Below are 23,693 nucleotides of genomic sequence, written 5' to 3'. Positions count from 1 at the left end.
GTGCAAATGTTTACCATTCCCACTGCCATGTAAAGGTGTTGTTTGCCCAGGAGACATGCCGTTACCTTTGCACAGAGACCCCGGATATCCATCATCTTGTGGCCTTTCATGTGGGAATCCATCTCTGTGACGAGATTTGGCTGCTAACTAACCCAGGTCCACATCTGAAGGGGCATTTTTCTTGCTGTATCAATTCTGGAGTGTGATATCTGGCTTTTGTCCACCTCTGTTTCATTTTTCTCTTCGGTGATGTTGTTTCAGCAACGCTATTCATTATTCCTACACTAGCCAATTCCAAGGTAACTTTCAGTGAAGTGCTTGTGAAGAGATTTTAAAGTTAACGCCTCTTTCTTGAATCCCTGGCAAGAATCTAAAGAGGAGTGTGTGCTCTTTTGAGAACCTGACCTGAAATATCCTCACCCAGTGGATTAGATTAGGGAAGTATCTGAAGAACAAATTACATTAAATCTCTTAAAATCTATAAAGGAAAGGCTATCTTAAACATGTAATGGCTCCCTCGTATCTGCCAATAGAATAAAAATGGATGATATCACTATAACTATAAACCAAGAAGAAGAGCTATTCAAAATGAATTCCTCTTTATCTTTATAGGCATGTCTGTGAAGTTAGGGGGATTTGGTTGAAATGTGCGACATGCTAGCTTTGGCTCTGTAGAACCATTAGTGTCAAGGGAGAAGCAAGGGAACAGACTCTGAGGGGGCTGGTGACAAAGAGCGCTAGATCTATTTTTTCAACTTCCTTTGATTGTCATAGCTCACATTTAATTCCTCGCGGATATGGATGAGCCATGGTTTTTAAGGATTAAGATTCATGTATTGTTAAATTGCTCTAGTTATCTCTGTAGGGGGGGCGAGGAGAGTATCTAGCTCTGCAACAGTGTCCGATTTTTAAGTCTCGAGGTTTGTGGTGTTGGCGTTGAAATGATTTCCAGGTCAATGTGTAAGTGTTTGTTAAAAAAAAAAAGAAAAAAAGGAAAAACTGTCTTCTTGGCTTATTAGACTCAAAGGGATCTTAGACTGCTCAATTAGCCTGAACAGGGAACAGGCTTCTTTTATTTCTGACATATTCCTTGGTCTCCACCTCTGGAGAATATCTCTCATCTATCTGTTCGTTCCCTATGGGTGTGTGCCTGAAGCTGGAGCCCAGGAATGGAAGCCTCCTCCGTGGGCTGCAGACTTCTCCAAATTCCCATCTTCCATCAACAGATCCGTAGGGTTTCACTGTTCCTAATTGATTTTAGACCCCCACCTCACCTCACCACCACCACCTCCACCCTCACTCTCCACACACACACTGGCTGCAAACATCCCAAACCTACATCTCCCAACTTTGTGCCAGTCAAGCAGTTCCCTTTCCCTGTTGAATTAAAGAAAGAGTAAAGGCACCTCACATGTTTCTGCTGCAAACTTGCCCTAAATTCAACACGGGAACATTTCTAGTTTGCAGTTCTCTGATCTACTAACGAAAATGCTGACAGGTGTCAGAATCAGGAAGGCAACAGGAACAGGGCTGTGCTGACAACACAAGAGTGGGAGAGAGAGTCTGTGTGTGAGGGAGACAGAGATGGAGAGATGAGCTGTGAGTCTAGTAAGCAGTCTTCGTGAGGGAAAATAAAAAGAGGAAACAATCTCTCTGACAGGTACGAGTGATTTTTTTTCATTCTCTCACTCCAAGATAACTCGAAACATGCCAGAGGATTTGACTGATTTTCAAACAACATTTGATTGAATTAGGTATCAAAACTCTTCTTGTGATTCCAACTGGCAACAACACGTGTTGCGTTATGATATTTTATGATTAGATTAATGTACAAACTCTATACTGGGACCATCCATTTTGATTTGGATTTGCCTAATCTAATGTAGAACCCGTGGAGGTAAAATGGCTGACAGTGACAAACAGCTCAGCGCAATACAAGCATTAAGGAAGATAGAGTGCTCACATTGCATGTTCAAACACACCAGAGAAAGCTTGCTAGCAGGTGTAGTGAGGTTTGTAATGAACCACCAAGATGCAGATTTCGCCTTTGAGATGTAGAGACTTCTGGATATGTAAGGAAATAAAATGTCATTTCAAGCTGTGTCCATCTGTGCTCGTATTTCTTGTCATGCTTACATCACTGAATGAAATTTTGTGACTCACTGAGGTCTCTGGCACTGTTTTATTGAAATTACACCTAATGTAATAAAACTGAGCAGAGCAATATTGATTCTGCTCTGTGTAAAATAGAAACGACCTCTGTCACTTAACGGGAAGATGTAATTTTTTTTTTCCTTATTTCATTTTGTTATATGTCTCTCTGTGTGAAACTAGTCAGTCCCTGCAAAAACTACACTGCTGTTTGTGTGTTCAGAATTTAGGGAAAAATAGCTCTGGCCTCGTGGTAGTATTTGTTTGCAGTACTTGCATAAGTAAATCTACAAACTCAAAAATTCCACAAAAATTCATGCATAAGCCCATCCCTTTAGTTCTTTAAATAATTCCAAAAGGGAATAACTGTGCAGATGTGAAGAATGACTTAAATAAACTTGACATGTTTTGATTTTCTGTTAAGTTTTTACAAGTGTTGCCTCTAGCAGCTCTTCCTCAGTTGCACATAACACAAACAAAAACACATGCAAAAGGTCTTCATCTCCGGCTCAGATGCAAAACATATAGTAACGTTATAATACTATAATGGCATCCCTTGAACCCTCATTCTACCAAAGCTCTCCTGAATATACCCAGTGTATTTAATCAGCTCAAGAGGGGACTGCTTATCTCTCTGCACTTGTCATGGATAGCGTATTGAACATATCAGAGAGAGAAATGGGAATAGTTCATTATTTTCTAGGGCTCACAATGAGCCTGATGTATCTCATTGCAGGCCCTCCACTGACAGCTCATTTTCTAGACAATCCTGGCATTCAGTTCACAACGCAGCAGGGCAAGAGAGAGAGAGAGAGAGAGAGAGAGAGAGAGACACAGAAAGAGAGAGAGAGAGAGGGAGGAAACACAGACACAGAGAGAAAATAGGGCTCCGGATCTCCATTGCTTATTCATGACGCTGTGGCATGCTAGGTGTGTACATAATCTCCGCAGAAACCAAGTGAATCACATTTGTTTGTTGAACACCTAGCCAAGCTGGGCCCCAATCGACAGCAGATGGGAAAACAGGGGGATCAGGATGATCCCAGACAGAGGGAGGGAGATTAAGAACAGGTAATGTGCTGAAGTTGATGGGGGCCGAGTGTGTATTAAAGAGAAGAGAGGAGAGAGTACCTGAATTCTAAATCTTTCTCCCAGTGTGTGCACAGCAATTGAGTGCGTATGCAGGTGTGTGTTTTCAGGTGTGTCGTTAAAGGTTAATCAGTAAAGAAGGGGAAAAAAAGGGACCAAGAGAGGAGGAAAGATAAAGAGATGGCACAAGAGAGAAGAGAGAAATACTATATAGGGGGAAATGGAGTGAAATCAGAGTAGCAGAGGTATTGCATTGTTTCAGGTCTACTCGCCTTTTGAGGCTCCGATTGATTCTAGTTTTTGTCGGCGGAACCAAGGCAGTGGCCATTTGCCCCTAAATGCACCACTGTGTTTTTAATTCTCTGAGGTCACCGTGTGACACAACCCCATCCTCTCTGAAATACGCAGCCAGCAGTGGAAGCGTGTTGAAACAGAGGGCGTAAACGATTCAGCCTCGATGATCATGGAGGTTCTAACTGGTGTTGGAGAGCTAATTCACAAAAGGAATCCAGTTAATCCCAATAATCTCAGTATAAATCTTTAATGATATTATTTTAATCCTAATTTATTATGGGGCGTAATCTCTTTTTTGTTACCTTATATTTAGTTCCTTTCTGAGATGATACAATAGGTGTGGAAAGCTGGTTGTAATCTGAATAGAATTTTACAATTTAAAGTGGTGTTATCCTTGTCTGATGTAAATTCAGCGTAATGAGGGGTTAACAAAGCATCTTCTCACATGCAGTACTTCATGTCCCGGCCTCCTCAAACAGTGCAGAGGTGATGACATGCCACCTTTGTGACAGCAAAGGGACAGTGAGCCTGGGCAAATTAGATTTCCTTGCAAGAAATGGAGACGGGTTTTAATGGAGTGACATGTTATTTCTGTTGAAATTTGATGTGAAAGTAAATGTGGCCTGTAACAAAGCGCTCAAAAGTGAACAGAGAATACATGTCAGGGTATTAGGGAAGGTTGAACCTGACCCTAACCAGCAGGAATGTACATGTAAAATAAAACAGAGAATAGATATGTTACACCCACCATCAGTCACATGAATTCATTTGTATTGGTTAACAGTCTCTGTTTGGGCCAAATATAGACTATTTAATGTAACAATATTTCTGATACATTTTAAGTGAACTGAACAGATTGGTCTATAATATGTGCTATGAAAGCCACAGATCAGCTTGGAAAGTTAACTGTAGTACTACCAGAGAGTGCATCAAAACTAATTAGCCATTGTTGTCTGGGTCCATGTGAGCCATGCAGATTGTGTGCACAAGGGTAAAGCTTGCCACCATGACAAAGAATGGCAGATAGTGTAACTCTAGGCCAAATCCTCTTGATTTCCTCTCAAGAGCCCCTCAGTAATCTATGCTATAGCATGACTTACCACAAGCTTGTTGCTGAATTAGTTTGACTAAAGCTTGATACGATGTGGAGTAAACAACCTGATGAAGACATACTATACACAATAAAACTAACTCAAAGAATACTCAGTGTGTGGCTGGAAGTGGGCAGAATAGTCACCAAGTGACTGCCAAAGCAAGGCTTGTATTACAGGGATCCCAGGATATCAGACACCAGGCAGCCTGTGCTCCCTCCAGGCAGGGCAGAGTCTGGCAGCTGGCCCATAGCCCAGATAGCTATAATCAGCTCCATTACCTGTAGCACTGACTCCATTTGGAACCCTCATAGTGGAACCATAGCTATACTGCGGGGATAAGGATGCTGTGAAATTAGGAAAAATACAATAGCATTACAGTCGCACGTGCTATGCTACACCTGCTGCAGACGCATACATCGCACACACAGGAGCCCAGCCGTAACTGCACGGGCACAAAAATGTATGTGAATGGGGAGAGATTTTCTGGGCATTATGTGTCTTGGCACGAGGCATTTGTTTTATCTTCTCCCTCTGTGAAAGGAAAGATTAAGAATATACTCTGCTCTGTTTAAGGGGAAAATCAGCTGTCTTCCTGACAAGTACATTGTAGCTCGTAGTTTTCTGTCCCAGAATACAAAGAGACATTTATCACTGCAGCTGGGGTAGGGGAGGAAGAGAAGGAGGGGTCTCCTGGTGGTGCTGCAAATGAGCATTTCTTTTTTTAACCCCTATTACTTCCTTTCTGTGGGAAAAATACTATACCTCCCTCCCCTTTAATATCCATTTGAGATTTCCTTCGTTCTGTTTTTCTTTCATTTCCTTGTCTATTCCAATGCCTTTGTCATCTCATCCTTGTTTTTATCTCGGTTCTCATCACCTTGTTTCTCCTGACAACATTATAATTCAGATGGAATATGTAGCAGGGATATGTAAAGTTATGTCCTCCTCCTCAGTTGTGGCAACAAAAGGTTACTACCTCAGGCACACTGCTATAATATTTCCATATTTTGCTCTCCTCATGTATATTCAGTGAAAATGATTTATTCTGTAACATTTTATAGCTGTTGAAATGTTGAATATTTCTTGCAGAGATCCTGCATCTACTGTAAAACATAGCAAAGGCAGAATGAGCTCTTTGGATTTGTACTCAGCAGAAGTTAAACAGAGGTTAAAGAGAAGTCATCCAAACCACCCCTATCATTACTATCTTTCATTCACCAATTAGTGTCAGTGTTCCCTTGCTGTCCCCTAAATGACCTTACACGGATGAGCTCACTGTGTTGTAATTCTACATTTTGAGTAAGTCTCAATAGTGGGAGGCTCGCTGTGGCTGCTGGTGACCCAGATTATAAACTATTGATGAGTGCAAGAAGGCATAGTAACAGAGAAGAGGGACCCACAGAGGTATATGTGGACCCAGGGTGCCTTCCGTGACCTTTCCTTGGCTGTGAGTCTCCAGTAGACCTTGCTGAGACTTTATCTTTCACCACGTCTTCATATTCAAGACCCTACCAGATTTTAATGCTCTAGGCACTGGCTGTTCCTCATTCAAAATATAACACACAGTAATACAGCAATACAGTAAATAAGACAAGTACCGCTTATTTCTGCTGAATATAGATCGACATGTAGAGGCATAATCTTGTCACCTCACTTGGTTTACTTGCTAAGCAGGCTTATTGTGTCATGTTCATAACATATTCAGCTAATGTCTGCTCACTGTACTCATGTGTGAGAAAGGTCAAGAGCTGAACAGGATGCAGAGTGGTGTTTCTGCATCCTGGCGTAGCTGCTGGTGGTGGATAATCAAATTAAAGTAAATTCATCACATTAAACACATTATTCCACAAAGGCCCTCATTTTCTATTGTGGAGGAAATACAATGTTTCCTTTAGGCTAAGTCACATATTTCTGGGTATTAATCTAATTATCATATCACATTAATATATTATGTAAAAACAGGACAATGTGAATCATGTAGGCATATGGTAAATGTTACATTCATCTCTTTATGTATGAAATGCAGCGTTAGCAGCCAGAATGTACATTTCAGAATGAGGTCTTTTTTTTTTTTTTTGGCTCTACTTGACTGATAAAATTCACTCTGTGGATGCATCTTGCCAATCAAACGTAGCTTTCCCAACCCCCGCTGTCCCCTACCTCCTTAAAGGGGAGGATAAAAGGTAATGGGAGAGGTTGGCTGTTAAGTGTAATGGCAGACAAGAAAGTCTCAGAATGTCTCTTTTTAATGATGTGCCTGTTCTCAGCAGTCCTTGTTAAAGATACAGATAGAATGTATGCAAACGACAGGAAGGGAACTGTGGACAGTCACTACCCCCACCATCTGTAAGATCCACTGTGGGGTCTTATTCGTATTTGTGTGGTCTCCGGCTCCACCATAGAAATCCTGGGCTTTGGCATTCTGCTCACATTAGCATCAGAAAATAAGTAAAGCAAAACAATCAGGCCATGACCTCTTATATCTGCGGCGCTGCCTTCTGCTCTTTAGCTTCTCCCCTTGTGCGCTCTACATAGGCTTAATGAGCTTGAGAGTCGGAGCTTGGTGTTTGGCTTTTCCACAGAGGTGGCTTGTTCTCCGGTTCTCTCCAAAGAAAAGGAACTCGGGATTGAGAGGAGTGGGAGAATTGGATCTTTGACACCTGTCACTTCCACTCTGCTGCACCTTGCTCCCTCGCCACACATAAGGACTTTTCATGTCACAGCTCAGCATGTTATCATGAGTGGGCACAGGGCCCTGCGAAATCCAATTACTACCACTGTGTCAGACCCCTGCCATCATCCTTATGTATGCTATAGTCATGTTCCTCAAATCAGAAAAGATGTGCCTATTAGTTCCTTCTCTTTTCTTCAGACCAGACTTCCACCTCCATTTCAATCTGGATGTCTTAGATACGAACTGGTGCTCTTCTCCTGTACAGGCTTACTACTGAAAATCCTCTATTTAGTGTACCATTGACTCGTGGGTGGCTAATACTACGGACATTGGTTCTGACGGTATGATATTAAGTGGTATCATAATGCAGGCCTCACTGTGGCGAATAACACAGTAGAGGGGAGAATCAGCATGCCTCCCTGATGCCAAATAGAATGGCCTTTGTGACAGGAAAATAGAAAGTTTGAGAAAGGTGCTCTCTCTTGCTTCTCCTCTTCCCAGTAGGTATAAATCTAATGCATCTCTGCACAGCATGAGCCTCACAGTCTTTTCCTTTTTTTTTTTAATTTGCTGCTTATCCCTGAGTGACACCGTCAATGTGGTTCTGTGAGGAAACAATAGATTGACTTTTCAAACCACGATCAGTGTCTCGGAGTGACTCACCCTGTCTTTCTCTGTAGGTTTCTCCATGCTGGGCTTAATCTGCTTGTCACACTACATACCACAAGTCTCTCCATGTTACATTGTCCTAATTCTAAAGGCTGTTAAAGTAGTGAGGAAGAAAAGCAAGGGTAGATTTTTTTTTTTTTTTTTTTTTTCTGAGCAAGAAGGCAAAGAAGCAGGAAATTGATAGATAGAATACAGACCACGCTGGTGCTTCTGTAAAAAAGATAAAATGGAATATAAAACACATAGTCCTAGCTGACACAAAGTGAACATGACTGAAGGAGAAGGCACATTATATTAATTATGTAAGGCCACTCATTTGAGGCCCTGCTGAAGCTCACAGAGGGAGAGGAAATCCTAAGATATTGGTATTCTGCCTGGTGTGCTGTCCCCAGTTGTGTGGATGTAGACACAGTGACAGATGCTGAAGTATGGTGTTTATTTCAGATCAGTAAGTGAAGAGGAAAAAAAACGCGTAGATCAGGGAAAATAATCCAAAAAAGAAAAATTTATCTTGATGGCAGTTTTTAGGGATAATCATTATTCTTTATGATTGTTGGAAAAGGTTGTCGATTATAGATTCTCAGAAACCATTACATTTTCCATCTATTTTTGATTAGTTGTGTTTCATTTACCCCAGAAAGGAAACAAATCAAGTGCCTCAGTGACTCACCTGTTTTTATTTTGTCAAAGTTCTAGTATTAATAATCACAGAGCATAGTTCTGTCATCCTCAGGCCAACTCTTCTCCTCTCTTGCGCTCTTCCTCCAATGCTTTCATCTACCCCACAACCCTATTCACAAATGTAATTTAAGAGTCTGTTTCCATCCCCTTTGCTTTTCTCAGACTCAAGGGTGCAGGAGTAAATTAGCTTGCTAGTTCGGTCAAGCTTAAACACAGAAATGCTGCATTTGTTCCAGTGTATTTAAAGATGTCCTCTGCCGATGCATTGTGGAGGAAACGAGCCAAACAGACAGAGGCAGGCAGTCTGGCTGGCAGGGAGGATGGGCAGGTCTGCAATTGGTACGCCAGGGGCCTGCTGTGCTGAGTTTTGGGAGTGCATTGTACTGTTGTTGTGGGCCTGGAGCGCCAGAACACAGGTTAATTTGAAGCCCGTCATTAGAAGGGCAATTTGGTAGCTGAGAATTGACATTCACTGTGTCATTACAGGGATGCTCTTCACATCACAGTGTAACATAACTTTTTTATAAATTAAATACAAAATATTAGAAAATAGTAGATACCAAGTTACATTCAGCGTGTTTATTTTCTGTTCACTTTTACGCATTTCCTATCAAATTCCAGCCTCAGGATTGCAGCGAGATGTTAAGGTCAAGAGCTCACTGAAATGGCAAGGTACCAAATCTTGTGCATTGCAGTACAAAAACTGGCCATAACAGATCTGACATTATAATCAGCAAATCTTTCAAGAATGCCCTCCATGCCCGGCCTTTCCCTGCTATAATCCGTTTAGCTTTAACCATATCAAATTACTGTATACGAACAAGCATCTTTAATAGATAATCAAAATAATTATGTTAGAGATCCTTGTAACCTGAAGATAAATTTCCTCCTGATTGAAGTTATTACTGAAAATGTTATATACCCTCAAAATGATCCCATTTATTAGCACAAAGTTATTTAATGGATTTTTTTTTTCCAATTACGTCAATATGGTTGCCAATATCTTTTAGCAGAAAACAGGGGCATACTATAATCTGTAATTATCTGTAGATGCACAAACCAAAACATATCACCTGAACACCCTTAATGAACTTTTACTCATCATTAAAAAACACATTTACCAGAAAAATACAGTAATGGTTTATTATCAAGCACCATTTACTTGATTTGATACAGGTGTTTTTTGTTTACATAGACATAATCTGACATCCTGTTAAATCAACTGTCAAATGAAGGTGGAAATAGAGCAGAGATGGTGGCCTCTTATTTTATGATCAGTCTAGTTTAATTGTTTTGTAGTGCGGCCCACATCTGAGTGTATATCTGTTTTAGTTCAATCCAGTGTCAGAGTAACTGTTGAGGCAGCTATGAACTCACAATGTCAGTTATTAAAAAAAAAAAAAAACCTGGCTGACCTCACAGGATATGATAATATACAGCCCTGGTGCTCCATGCGTGGACTTTGTCAGAGTGTAAACCAAAGGTAATGCTGCCAAAGTTTGAAAACATGTTACTTAAGAATGGTGACCTTTTGGTGCCACTGGTGGTAGGAACTGGGCACAGTAAAATGAAAGAATCCACTCACTAAAATGGTATTTGTTGTAAAGGCACTGAGACCAGACCACCCACGTATGTCATCATGACAACCAGCCTCCACTGCATCAACCAGTCCATTGGATAGTGGTCTAGCTTTTGAACAAAACAGCGCTATGCGATGACATAGTGATTTATAAAACAGCATAGCTATTGCTTTTTTCCTCCCGCTGCTGTTACACAGCTGTTAAACAGATGCTGTTTGTACCAATTTAGAAGCTAGTGCATTGTTTGTCAACATCAGTTTGGAAATTCATTCTTTATACTAAGACCTGCTATAGAATGCACACGCTAGGGTGGATGGGCTAGCAGCAAGGGAGAGAATAGAGTCAGAGGAGGTAAACATTTGCTGAATTCATTTTGAACTGTTGTTAAAGATTAAAACAATCACTGATGAATGCTTGTAGAGGATCATAAATGGAAGAATCTGTTAAAATTAAGCTAAAACCTGACCTCAGACTCCTCCTTCAGTGCTGAATAGATTAGACATTCCTGCTGCTCTTGATTGTAAAATACTAAAATGAGAATAGCATGAACCTTTGACTCCACCAGTTATACAAGCACTCACACAGCTGCCCAGTGAGTCTTATTTCTTTGACAATTATTATTTTATTAGAGGAGCAGAGGGCACAGGAGGGTAGTAGTCTTCTCAGACTGAAATCCAAGAAAAAAAATTTTGGTGAAGGATTTATATAATTACTCCAATATATGTGAGATAGCAGTGCTGATGAGTGGAAAGAAGAGGACATGAGGACAAGAAGCATAAAGGATAGGTTTGCCCAGGGAGCTACAATGGATGGATCTGAGGTGTTGGGGGGGGGGGGTAGCTTGATGTGACTGAACCAGATGCTGTGGGGAGAAGGAGAGGACTCAGTGCTGTGCAGAGAATGATGGCTTGCGTGGCGCAGTAAGGGTGCCCCTCTACTGTTTGTAAAAACAAGACCATCACACTCCATCTTGCCGCTCCCGCAGGAGCCAGGCCTCCAGGCTGATTTATGGCCCACAGACTGAATTGGCTGGCTAGGATGACAGCAGTGCTTGGACTCTCCCTGGTGAGTAGTGTAGGAGGCTGCTTGGCCAAGCCTCAGCCTCAGCTGGCCGTTGAACTGTCCTCTGCTGTAGTTAGGGCAGACTGGATGTTAAGCTCCATCCCCAGTGTTAGGATCAAGCAGAGCCAAGCCTGTTAGGTTTCAAGCACGTATTGGACTTGGAGTTTTTCAGACCTAAGCACCAACCAACCAAAGACAGTCATTTTCATTTTGAGGATGCTGTATTTCAGAATTTTCCTCCCCTGTGATACCTCCATCAGCTTCTGCATCAGAGGCTTCATCAACACTCTGTAGTAACAATTTAGATTTAATCAATCTTTGCCATGTGGCTGCCAGGATGGAAAATTAATATAGAGAGCAATTAGAAAGAGCCATTTCACTGTCAAAGATACATTGCAACACCAAGATGAGAGTAGAAAAAATGGATGGCATTTTAGCTGTAAATTTTATCTGTACATCACTCAGATATTGGAGACAGACCGGCTCCAAAGAGGTCACCATGATGGCAATCATGTTTATTTAACTTCATGCAGTTTAATTCTTCTGGATTTTATTCCAACCTAAAGTACCACTGACACAGCAATGAAAGGACACATAAACCATAATAATTGCTGTTTGCAAGTAAAGCATATTCTGGCTTGAACTGCTCTAAATTATTTCATACATAACAGCTACATCACTAGTACATTTATGTTATACTTTCTGGCTGTCTGTTCAGGAGTATCTATTTTCATATGACAAACAGAATCAGGCCATCTATTCTAACTGTTACAACAAAAATGTCAGCACACAGACAAAATACAAAAAAGTAGTTAAAGCCAAACGTGGCAGACATTCTTTATGAAATGATTTATAATGCCACAATGCTGTTCCAAATTCTTTTTAGGGTTCATCTAGCTGTAAAACCAAACTGACTGAATTGTGTCATACAGCAAGTCCCCAATCGCCTTGTGGCTCCAGTTAAACTAAGAAATACAGAGTAAAGATTCTGTCACCTGAATCTGGGCTCACATCCTCTCAACCTTGTCTGTGTCCCTCCAATCTGACACCCTGGTTCTTGTGGCTGCTTACACACATTTTATAGGATTACATCATTGTTTCCCACCTTTAGGCTGTGTGTGCTAGTTCTGGAGAGAAAAGCACCAGTGTTTTCCAAGCCAAGCTTCAGTGTTAGCCAAACAGGACGCAAAATAACTGGTGAAAGCACAGGGAGTTTTTCAGGGTGTTACTTCTTTCAGTACACACATCCCTTTGCTTTTGTGTCGGGGGGATTTTAATCTTTTGCTGATTTCTCTGTTTTGCTACATTAGCAGCAAACAAATAGAACCTCCAGCTATATGACATGAAGGGATCATTATATGCAGAGCACAGGGGTAAACTGAGCAATGAGCTTGTCAGATTCTAGTATCCTTGTGCTAAAGCTGAAGATCTGTCTGCTGTAAGTTGAAGTTAAGACGCCTTCTGATTGAGGGAAGAAAGAGAATTGGATCGGCTGCTGGCAGCCTGCAGATGCAAGATAAAATGGCAGGAAATATGGGTTTTCTCCCCTTGCTGATGCAAAGTGAAGCTATTCCAGGTAGCTACAAACAGTAAAACATGGCCAGCACTACAAGGGGATTTTGCATTTGAAGTAGCAATATTTATTATTTTCTAACACCACACATTCATCAGTACACATATTGGAAGTGCTTCCCAGTGCACTTAACAGTCTGGATGTTAATTTAGTATTAAAGTGTGATGTCTCATTTGATAGCAGCGTCATGTTACTTGATACATGGATTTTTGTTCCACTATCATTAGAGTGTTTTGTATTTTACATTTGGAACACTTAAAAACACCTCCACCTCCCGGTGGTACTCCCTCAGTAATTAATAGGTATTAAATCCTAGATAGGAAATGTTTTCAACGACATCCTGCACCGTACTATACTTTAAGTCTGTTCCTGGATGTGATTGGCAAGCTCATTTCTCTGATGACTTTGAATACGCATTCACAGCAGGAGGTGATTTCACTGTCTTGTATTCTGTACTTGTTGACTCCGAGACCTGCTGTAAAAAGCATTAATACATCTCTTACTATTACAGTTTGCTCATTTTTTGGAATAGGAGGAGATTGTATTTTGTTAGAGGTCGATGGCCTGTCACGTTTTTTTATTTAAATTTTTCTCTTCCATTTTGTGAGTCTTTCAGAGCAACATCTGCGTTTTATGAAGCTCTAAGCAGAGGCAGGATGTGTGAGTGTTAATGGCACTTGGCTTTCATAACAATGCCATTTACAACCCAGTTGCTCTCCCATAGACCCCTAAAGGAAAGAGAAAGAACCTTATTCACTGCATATGCATGCACTGCTAAGTAGAGTGCATACAACTTGTGTATATTTCTTTGTGCCTCAAGGCTTTTCATGCTTTAGAAAGTGCTCCAGGCTAAAGAAAAAAGCTAAAGTATTTAGAGGAAATTGCATTCATTAAGATGATGCTTGTAGGTCTTTAATCGGTGAAGAAAAAGATCTACTTTGTCAGACATGTCAAATAAGATTTTAGGAGACATTTCAGCTCACTAAATATAGAGCAAGTGTGGAAGTTTCAAATTTAACTTACAACTCCCGAATATTTTATTGCCTATAAGCACAAAACTTTCCACATTTATTATTTATTAAATAAGATCCTAATATGACCTACATGTTATTAAATCTAAATAATCTTTAAGGAAAAAAAATATTTGCCAAAGAAAATATGTCACAAAGTAGTGTTAGCTTAAGTTCACAACACTGTTAAGAACAAAATACATAGGACTAAAAAAGAACATTATTTGAGAGCTTTAAAAACACTACTGCGATAGACAATCTAATCTACTGTGTGGGTAGGTTTTTTTATTCATCGTCCTCTATTGTGTTCCTAGTACCTGTTAAAGACTTTCTGTTGTGATTACATTATTACATTCTGATTGGATCCTTTTTTGTCAAACAAACCCCGAGCCTCATGCCTTTTGTCTCCTTGATTGCAGCTAGTGTGGTTCCTTGCAACAATCAGCATCCATGCAAATGTACACCCATACTGGAGTGCAGTTCAGGAAAATATATTCAGTTGGCCGGTCTTGATTTTCAGTTTATCAAATAATTTTATATACACTGAAATGGGCAAGAATAGGATATAACATAAATGTTTATTTTTTACTGGAAGGAATCCAGGAAGATGTTGACTTGGATATTTAATGAAGAAGAATTGAAGATTACATTTGCTTATCATAATGCAGTAGCTGGAAGCAAGAGGATGGCTGAATCTGCATTTATTGGAGAGAAGTGAATGTCTGTGTGTGTCAGTATGAGTCGGTGCAGTATAAGCATCAAGAGGCACAACTGATCAAAGGGAGCTTCTGTGCTGCCTGTCCGACCATCAGTTATTTATGTAGACAGTGGTCATTCTTGGTCTTCCTACTCGGTTTTCCTGATTTGCACGTAACGGCATGATTACCCCTGAATTTCAATTCACATATTTATGGTCAAATACTCCATGATACACTATACTGTTCATTCAGTCATTTAGTCACTATGTTATCTGTCAGTCTCATCAGATTATACTTTATGAGAGACAGCGCTGGCATATCTGTCCCTGAAAAGCCTGTCTCCAATCTTTAAATATCGATCCCAAGGGCCTAGGCAGAGGTGCCTCTCATGAGTGCAGCAAAGAGGGGAGAAAAACAGATCATTAGTGATTTTAATTAGGTGATCTGTCAAGCTGCGATTGCCAGATGTAAGCGTATGCATCTGGGTCGATGGCAATCCCTCTCACAATCCTCTCTTGTCACCTTGGGCCTCTGGAATGGAGGATGGCTCTTGCTAGGAATAAGACAAGCAGTAGGGGAGCTCAGAGATGTGTCATTGCATATCTACATGGCAGGTTCTCTCTCCAGACTGGAGCCGGTGGAGACAACACTCCACAACAGTGCTACAGAGATATTTTGGAAAATAAATGCCTGTATATCTTTACATAACCAAGGACTTATAGTGTTACAATAGTCAGCTTTCATATAATACTGTGAAATGAGATTTCAGCAAGTAATTAAAGCAGCAAGCAAGTTAAGTGTGTGTTTGCGTGAAAAAAACAAAACAGTATTTCAGTTTGATTATGAGATCACGACACCTCTGGTTGTTTTAATGATGTGAAAATTATCGAGACTGTCTGTCCTTCCCCCAGCACAGCAAAGACCGACCAAAAGACTACAGACTTACACAGGACTCAGACAAATCTTTTTTTCACTCCAGCGTTAAACATCATTACATATTTATAACTCGGCGCCAGATGACAGAGACAGAGAAGGAAAGAGAGATGAACCAGCCAACAACACCGCAACTCGTCTGGTGTCTCTCTCTGCGAGATATCTGATTGCACTGTTTAAACCTGCCTTTTATCCAGTGTTGCTACAGAAAACCCAATTATACATGAGCTGCAAATGGACTTTTGATTTAACAATACGTAATTTAATTGGCATATTAGAAGTGCTCTAAACATCCAGCTCTAGTTATCAGCGGTGTTAACGGGACTGCAGTCTTGTGCAGATTGAGGAATGAACATGAGTTATGGTTATTTAATGATGGCTTTGTTGTATTAAAAAAAAAAAAAAAAAAAACTATGTGCAAATGAGTAGTTGAAGTGAAAACTTATGGGTTTGAAGTTTATACCTGACAATTATGTTTTCTCTTTTTCCAGATCCTAGCGAAGGATTTCATTGCCAGGACGAGTGTCGCATCCTAGGCCACTCTGACCGCTGTTGGATGCCTCGTGTCCCAGTCCCGGCACGTGCCAAGTCACCTGAGCATGCTCGCAATGTCATCGCCTTGTCTATTGAAGCCACCACAGTGGACGTCCCCCACTATGAGGATGGCACCACTAAGAGGACTTTTGCCACCTTCGGCAAGGATGGCCCCGAGGATGTGGAACGGGGTGAGATTAAGGGAAAGCGGACTCAGGAGTCTCAGGTGTGTAGCCCCAAGGCCAATGGAGGGGCTGTCCGTGAAGCTGGCAACGGGCGTGAGGCAGCCAGCCCCATTACTTCCCCAGTGCACCTGAAGAGCCCCATGTCCAAGCCGTCATCTGCCTACAATACACTGAAATGTCGCGACGCAGAGCGAATCGCCAACCACAGCCTGCTGCGGCAGCCGGAGGGGAAGGACAGTGAGCCTTCTGTCAGGGAGATCAACACACTTCTCCACGATGGCCGAGACAAGGAATCCCCCAGCAGCAAACGCCTGAAGGACATTGTACTTTAGCAAGTTGCTCAATGACACACACCAACATGCATATACACATACAGTGTAAACTCACATATATATACCCCGCAATAGCTGTGTGTACACAGAAGAAGGTCAGATTGTGGAAGTAGAGACACACCCATTTGCAGTGTACATTACTCAAGAATCAGCTCGAGCTGAGGATGATGGACTGTAGTATGCTGCAGCTAGTGTGCTCAAACCAAGGTAGTGGATGTGGCTTTGTTGTAGTCGCAGTACTTTTTCCTTGTTTGCTTTTTGTTCACTTGTCTTTTTATCAGTCTGCAATGAGTGGACAGGCAGGTTACTGTTGACTGCATCAATATGGCCAGTGGAGCTCTCCAGCTCTTGGCGCCAAAGCAGGACACTACTTGTTTGGACACCTGAGGTGCCAATTCATAAGTACAGTTATGCCTTTTGAACTACTTTTGTATCACAAACTGATATTTGCCTTCTTTGGTTTTGCAGTTTGTTCTAGCTGCCAAAATCGCTCTTTGTTCCTTTGTATAGTGAGCTCCGTCAATGTAATAAACAACAAACACACACAGGATTCATCTAAAAATATTCTGAATTTACTTCAACAGTTCTCGGTACATTCAGAAGAAGGAAAGAGAGGCAGCAGTCTCAATTGCTCCTGTCCCTGACTAATAAGAAAAACTTTCTCTGCATATCCCTTGAGGACATCCTAGTGTCATCAGACTGTGAGGTCTTTACAGTATTCGTATTTTATCACGGATGGAGCTAAATGAACTCTCACTATCTGCCCTGGCGCTCTCAACACTGGAAGTGGGACAGACAGATCCTTGTGTTTAAATTGAGTTGTATGAAAAAAAAAAAAAAGACTTACTGCTTTTGAAATCTCCTGTGCCCAACCTTGATTGTAGCCAGTGGAGCACAAATTAGAACTTTGTGCTCTGGTCTTGTACTTTTTTTGACTTTTGACTATGGGGCTAGGATAGAAGGGATCGTCACTCATGTCTTGCTATGTGAAACTCTGTATAGGGTTTACTATTATCATTTTTAATAACCTGTTGTTATGTGACAATCCCTTTAATGTTTTGTTTCAAGAGTTAAAAAAACAAATAAACATTGGTGTTCAACTGAAGCTACAGTAGCGTTTGTTACACAAACACAAAAATAAAAAAAACATATATGCCAAAATATATTTTATAAATAATTTAAAAATGTATAATGAGAATATTTAATGCTGTGTAGTTATTTTATGAGTAAGTTATACTTGAAATTAACTTGCTTTTGTTCATTTGTCTTTTGCTTTTATATTGAACCTGATTTGTTTTTTATTTTCAAACTGAACTTGGATTATTTTTTTGTTTACTGTGTGACCCCTGGCAACTGTTGACTTGCAGTTTACCTTGTTGTAAAGAGTTTCTTATTGGTCAGTTCTTGTGCCATCAAGTTTCTGTGTGGGCTACTAGAAAATGTAAAAGACAAAAAAAAGAAAGAAACAAACAAACAACAACAAAAAAAAAAGCGATTTCAGCACCAACATTAGTGTGTCAGTTCAATGAGCTTAGAGTGAGATAGCAAAAGAAACCAAAAAAGATGCAAACAAAACCTTACAGATTGCAAGATGTTGCTTAATCTTAGTATCTAAGGAGGAGGAAGAACAGCTCCCAGTGTTCGCCAAGCTGGCAAAAGGGTTCCACCTACTTTAACTATCCAATGAGTCGGCTTTCCTATTGGGCCCAATCGAGGTAAAACTAGACTTTTTTAGCTTCAGCTGAGGGTACGCAGACATGCAACCTAGCTTTGCTCAGCACTGCTGTCACCCTGTGCCATCTGTGTTCAGTTGATCTCAAAGATAAAGTTGAGACCAGAGCAGTATAAACAGGGCTCTCCCCTCCTACAAGCCCCACACAACAGACTGGGTGGAATCGTGTTTGAATGAACTAAGGTCTTGGAAGAACCGTGTTGCACATCAGCAATGTGGTTTTATGTTGCTTTGCAGTAAACTATGTACAATGTGGAAAAATATGAATGAAAATGGACAAAATTGCATACAACAAACTAGATCTTGTAGCTGAATGTTTTGCTGGTCTCACCCATGGCTTCTGGCAACATGAAAATCGGAATAATCACTGAATGTATACAGCAGCTTATAATTAAACTATTAAATGTTCTCTGCTTTGTTTCCTTGTCTTGTCTCAATGTAAGTCTTTTTTGTTTTTTACATGATCTTGGAATCGCAATAACTTAATTACAGGCTTCACATAGCTAATAGGTGAGCACTAAATTCTTCAAGTTTTATACATATATTTTACAGTGCATTAATTGATGCCATATTTCATTGACATCTGTAATATGATGTGGAAAAACTGTTCCTGAGAAACAGTGTAATAACACATTAAATTATGTCTTTTCGGTCCGTCAAGATAAAATGGAAATTAACAGTTTGAATTGAGGCTGGCTTCAATTCTGCATTAATATTCTATGCATTCACTCTTACTCTTTCCCATTATTTCCAAAGCAGACCTTTGGGAATTTTCCAACAAGTAAGGTGAGTGTGTGATAGTGTCTGTTTCTGATGGGAGTGCACTTTTCATTTTATAGAGTGGGTCACACATGCCATTTTTTGAGACATTTAACATGCCTAATTCTCTCTCGAAACACGACAATACAGATGCTGATCAGGACTATGAAGGCTGTCATGGAAACTCAGATTCAGCTGGTGGTTAATGGGCTTTTACAGGCAAGGGAATAAAGTCATTACAACATTAGATCCCACTTGAAATATTGATTTATTAGTTGACTTTGACTGGAAGGGTCTGAAACCCATGGAAGAAGTTGAAAAGCAAGACAGAACCTGACTACTTCTCACTTTTCTGCTACAATTTCTTTGACATTTTCACTCAATAAAAGCTTCACTTTTCACCTCCCCCATAGACAGCAGATCTTTCTTTAGAGTTAGTTTGTATGGATTGATGAAGAGAGGCAGAGAATAGATGTAGAACAGGACCTATTCCAGCGTTGTAGAAAGCAAAAAAGGGAAACGAGCAAGGGGGAACACACAGCTGCCACACAGCTGCCCTCCATGATAAGAAAAGGAGGTTGGCTTCATTTCTATAATTAATTTGCCATTCCCTCTATACCCTCTGGTGGAGCCAACATGAAAGCTGGTCTGAAAGCGTACTTGCTAACACATCCATTAGTCTATAAGGAGGATCTTGTTTTCTTCCAGCTAAGTTCTCTTCTCCTGGGCAACGCCACTATTCTAGACCTGCCCTGCTCATATGAATTACTCATGCCCTTTCACTAGTCTTTAGACCCCTGGGTCTACATAACAAACTCGCCCGAGCTAAAGGTACGCTTCTGCCTCAAACTGAAGGGCAAAGTATGAATTTTAAATTCATTCCAAAGAAACCAGTGGCATTATCATTAACCACCAAAAACACTGGCTAAGAAGAAGAATGTTGCCGTAAATATTTCACATATACGGCAACTCTAAGTCATTAATATCAGCAAGGGTCCCTGAGGTTAAACCTTATTTGTAATGCAGGAACTGTATTTGTAAACCCCCAAAATAGTGCTTAGTCCACACATATTTAATTACTACTGATTCATGTGGAGAATATTTTCCATTACAGAAAGATTTATATCAAAGGTTACCAGGACACACATCCTATTAACATCCTATTAATGTTTTCAATTATCATTTTGCAAAATGGTGAGGGGGACAATCAGAGAACAATTAAGTGATTATTTCTGACACAGACATGCATTGAAAAAGAGCCAGAGGAAGGCCTTATAGTCTTGCATTCCTTCAACCACAAACTAGTTTGTAGTCTGTTCTTTTTAGCCCCATTCAACCCCCAATCAGCCACACTGATCTCTGTCGCTCTAGTGACCTCATTCAGTCCAAAGGGCTTGCAGCTGCTCCTGCCTCATTATGACCATTATGACTATTCACTAACCTCTGGTGGAAGTTCACCATGGGATTAGGTGACTAACTAACAAGTCTGACACACTGAAGTAGCACACCACCAACGTCTTTTTACCATCTTGGAATATCAGCTGCTTGTTAAAACCTTTGTTTTGTCTGTTGCTGCAGAATAATGCTACTATTCTGCTTCATCTGTTATGTGATGCAGCTGGAAACTCCAAGGCACCATATGAGGTTGTTTATTTCAATAACTATGGCCCAAAATGCAGCACAGATTATGACTGTCTCTCCCTGGTCTGCTGCAGTTTGCCAAACTCATTTTATTGCGTGCATGCAAATGAGACACTGACTTTGGGCACTTAAGTTCACGTCTGCTCTCTAATTTCCTTCGACTGAGAAGCAGGTGAAGTGGTCGAGACATCAGAGTCAAAAGGTAGAGAAGATCATTCAAACATTAAAAGAGAACCTTTTTAATTAACAGCAGCTTTTTTCCACACTTTAAACTTGAAAACTTGAACTATTAAGTATATTCTCAAAGCCTGGTGATTTAAAATATGCACTTTTATTCTTTTCCAAGCCAGCTACAAAACAGATAATGGTTTGCTCCACAGGTTCACACTTGTAAGCAAGACGATTATCATCACTGCTGGAGAAAAATCAAAGTGGCCCAGAACAGGGTTTCTTCACCCTGTGTGTGTCCTCACACCACATCTGCACAGCTCTTAGTCCGCGCCTGTTTGGAGACTTCAAATCCTTGGTGGACACCGGCACTTAACCAGCGGAGGTGCACGGCTTTGCTGCAGTCACATCAGAAAGTGGAACACTCTCAGAATGGAATATTAGCTCAGAGACTATATTTTGTGAGGCGAGAGAAAGTTTGTAGAAATTATGGAGACACTCAGGGACGTTTATTTTCTGGCCGAAAGGCAAGGCTATCCAAACAAGAAGAATAACCTTTTGTTGTTTCTTTATATTGTATTGAAAGAGGTTAGTCTTTGTCACTATGAGAAGTGGGCTGGTCATTGCTATCAGTAAGAAGACTGATTACACTTTCCATCTCCCCACCACAACTACATATCTAATAGGCCGGGCAGTGACCACTTCCCTTTGTGGTCGTCACAATGGAACTTTGATCGCCACTGAAATGAGTGGCTCAAACAATAGTGTACATTCATTGAACACTACAGAGCCCTCAGTGAGATGGGGAGCAGCGACTGCCACATTCCCGCAGCTAGCTTTAATTGGAAGTGATGCTAGACAGATCATATCATAACCATTAGTGATGCCCTGATAAAAGTGACCTGGGAGCCGCTCTATAAAGCGCCTTTTGTCTGGGAAGGGTCCGTTGAGCCCCTCAGTGCCCCTCAGCCTGCCATCTCCAGGAGCAATCACAGCCTGACCTCCTCCACCTCTCTCAGCCCTTAATGCCCAGGATGCTGGCTCTAGGGCTGTAGAACAGGGGCAGTTGACCTCCCCCTCTCCAGAGGATAAAAACGCTGATAGCAGGGACAAGAAATTAAAGACTGTGGCCTTTGAAAGCCTCCATTATTGTCAGTGGGAGCACAGCAATGAATCTCACCAGCCCTCTCCATGGACGTTCATTATCAGAGGGGTGATTATTTGACCTAAACTCCCTGCTCTGCTTGCCAATGATTTATTTTACCCAGCACAGGTACGTTCTCTAACCTTTCTGTCCTATGGGACTGAAACGGTGACAGAAAACACCAGAAATGTGTTTGACTGAATGATAAACATGGACATTTATTTCAAGACATTTCAGGGGACATGTCTGACCATATTTGTGCCCAAATCGAGTATGTTTTCTCTCTCTGGAATGCTCTTTATGGTAAAATACAAAAAGATTGCATCAGTTGTTCTCTGCTATAGTAATCCACAAAGATAGTTGGCAATTGAGTGAGATTATATATATATATATATATATATATATATATATATATATAGTGTTAAAAGAAAAAAAAAGTGGTATGTTAGAAGACAGAAGTCTTTTCTAAAATATGCAACACTGTAAAAATCTTTGCAGGATTGAAAGAAGCCTGTTTTCAGAATTTATTTCTGCACTGCTTTGGAAATAAACTATAAAGATTATAGCTTTTGACTTGTATCAGCGTGACTCATGCTCTGACTGAATTCAACAACCTTGATTGACCACCTTGTATACATTTGATAACATTGATTTTTACATTTGTGTTTTCTGCAACTGTCACATAATGTTTTTCAGCAAGCAGTGCACTTTAAATGGTCCAGTGCTTCTTCCTTTGCTCTCTGTTTTAATTTTCCCTGCCAGAGGAGCTGTACTCAGACAGAGAAGAAAGAAAGGCACATAAAGTTCAACTCTCTGCAAGACCTGAGTTGTAATAATGAAGATGATGCTGCAGCGATAAAATATTAGGTTCATTTTTTGTTATTTTTCTATGTGTAAGTGTGTGTCTCTGAACTATTGGCCTTATTCAAAAAACATTTCAGAGGATTTGAGTGAATTGAGTTTTTGGTGGAACAGGTTAAGGATACAAAGGCTGGGTTTTTTTTTTTTTTTTGCCAATGTTGTACTGTCACTGCAAATTTTGGATCATGACCAGAGGCTAATATTACCCCAAAAGTAAATCAATTGCAACTTAGCCTCAGATTTTTCAGGTAAGTGTGTTGTGTCAATACATTCTGTGGGAGCACACAGTGAGTGAGCTGAGTAAAGCCTATGCCTACAGTGAAGACTGTGCATGTTTGAATTATACCAAATATGACTGCAAATGCAAAAACAAGGATAAAACACCTCAGCTAAATTGCTTTACCTTTACAGTGTAAGTTAATTTTATATGCTTCACCTACATACAAGCGATTAAAAACATCATGAAAATATGGTTAAACAAAGTCATAGTTTTCTCTCCTGTGATCTTGTTTACCTGATAAATAAAGCTGTTTTCCAAGACATTCGATAATGATATTTACAACAGCGGCGCTGAGTTTCCCATTGTGCTGTAGTCCTGTGTATAATCACTGATTGAGATATCCTGAAGCATTAAGTTGCGTGAATGAAGAAAAAAACATTTGTAATAAAGGCATAGAGAGCTTAAAGAAAGATATACATTACTATTTAGCTGGCAGAGAAACAAAGTGATTTAAACAGTAGAGAGACAAAAGGCTTGGCAGCTGGAATATGAAAACCTCTTGTTTTGTCCTGCATGTCACCTAATTAATTTTCCTGTGATGTCCCATTG

General features: G+C 40.5%; 1 protein-coding gene across 7 annotated transcripts in view; it reads left to right on the top strand.

The window, feature by feature from the left end:
- The window catches only part of pcdh19 (protocadherin 19), a 52,045-nt gene extending 33,345 nt beyond the window's left edge, over positions 1–18,700 (top strand). For all 7 annotated transcript variants that reach the window (XM_030145205.1, XM_030145201.1, XM_030145204.1 and 4 more), the window contains exon 5: positions 16,000–18,700. In XM_030145205.1, coding sequence (XP_030001065.1) covers positions 16,000–16,559 — 560 coding nt within the window. In that variant the 3' untranslated portion in view covers positions 16,560–18,700. The remainder of the gene's footprint in view (positions 1–15,999) is intronic.
- The last annotated feature ends 4,993 nt before the right edge of the window (positions 18,701–23,693 follow it).

This window comes from Sphaeramia orbicularis, chromosome 10, assembly GCF_902148855.1.
Source record: "Sphaeramia orbicularis chromosome 10, fSphaOr1.1, whole genome shotgun sequence".
In the NCBI taxonomy this organism is placed as follows: domain Eukaryota; kingdom Metazoa; phylum Chordata; class Actinopteri; order Kurtiformes; family Apogonidae; genus Sphaeramia; species Sphaeramia orbicularis.
Note: the sequence above shows the minus strand (reverse complement) of the source record. Positions and strands in the feature narration are given on the sequence as shown.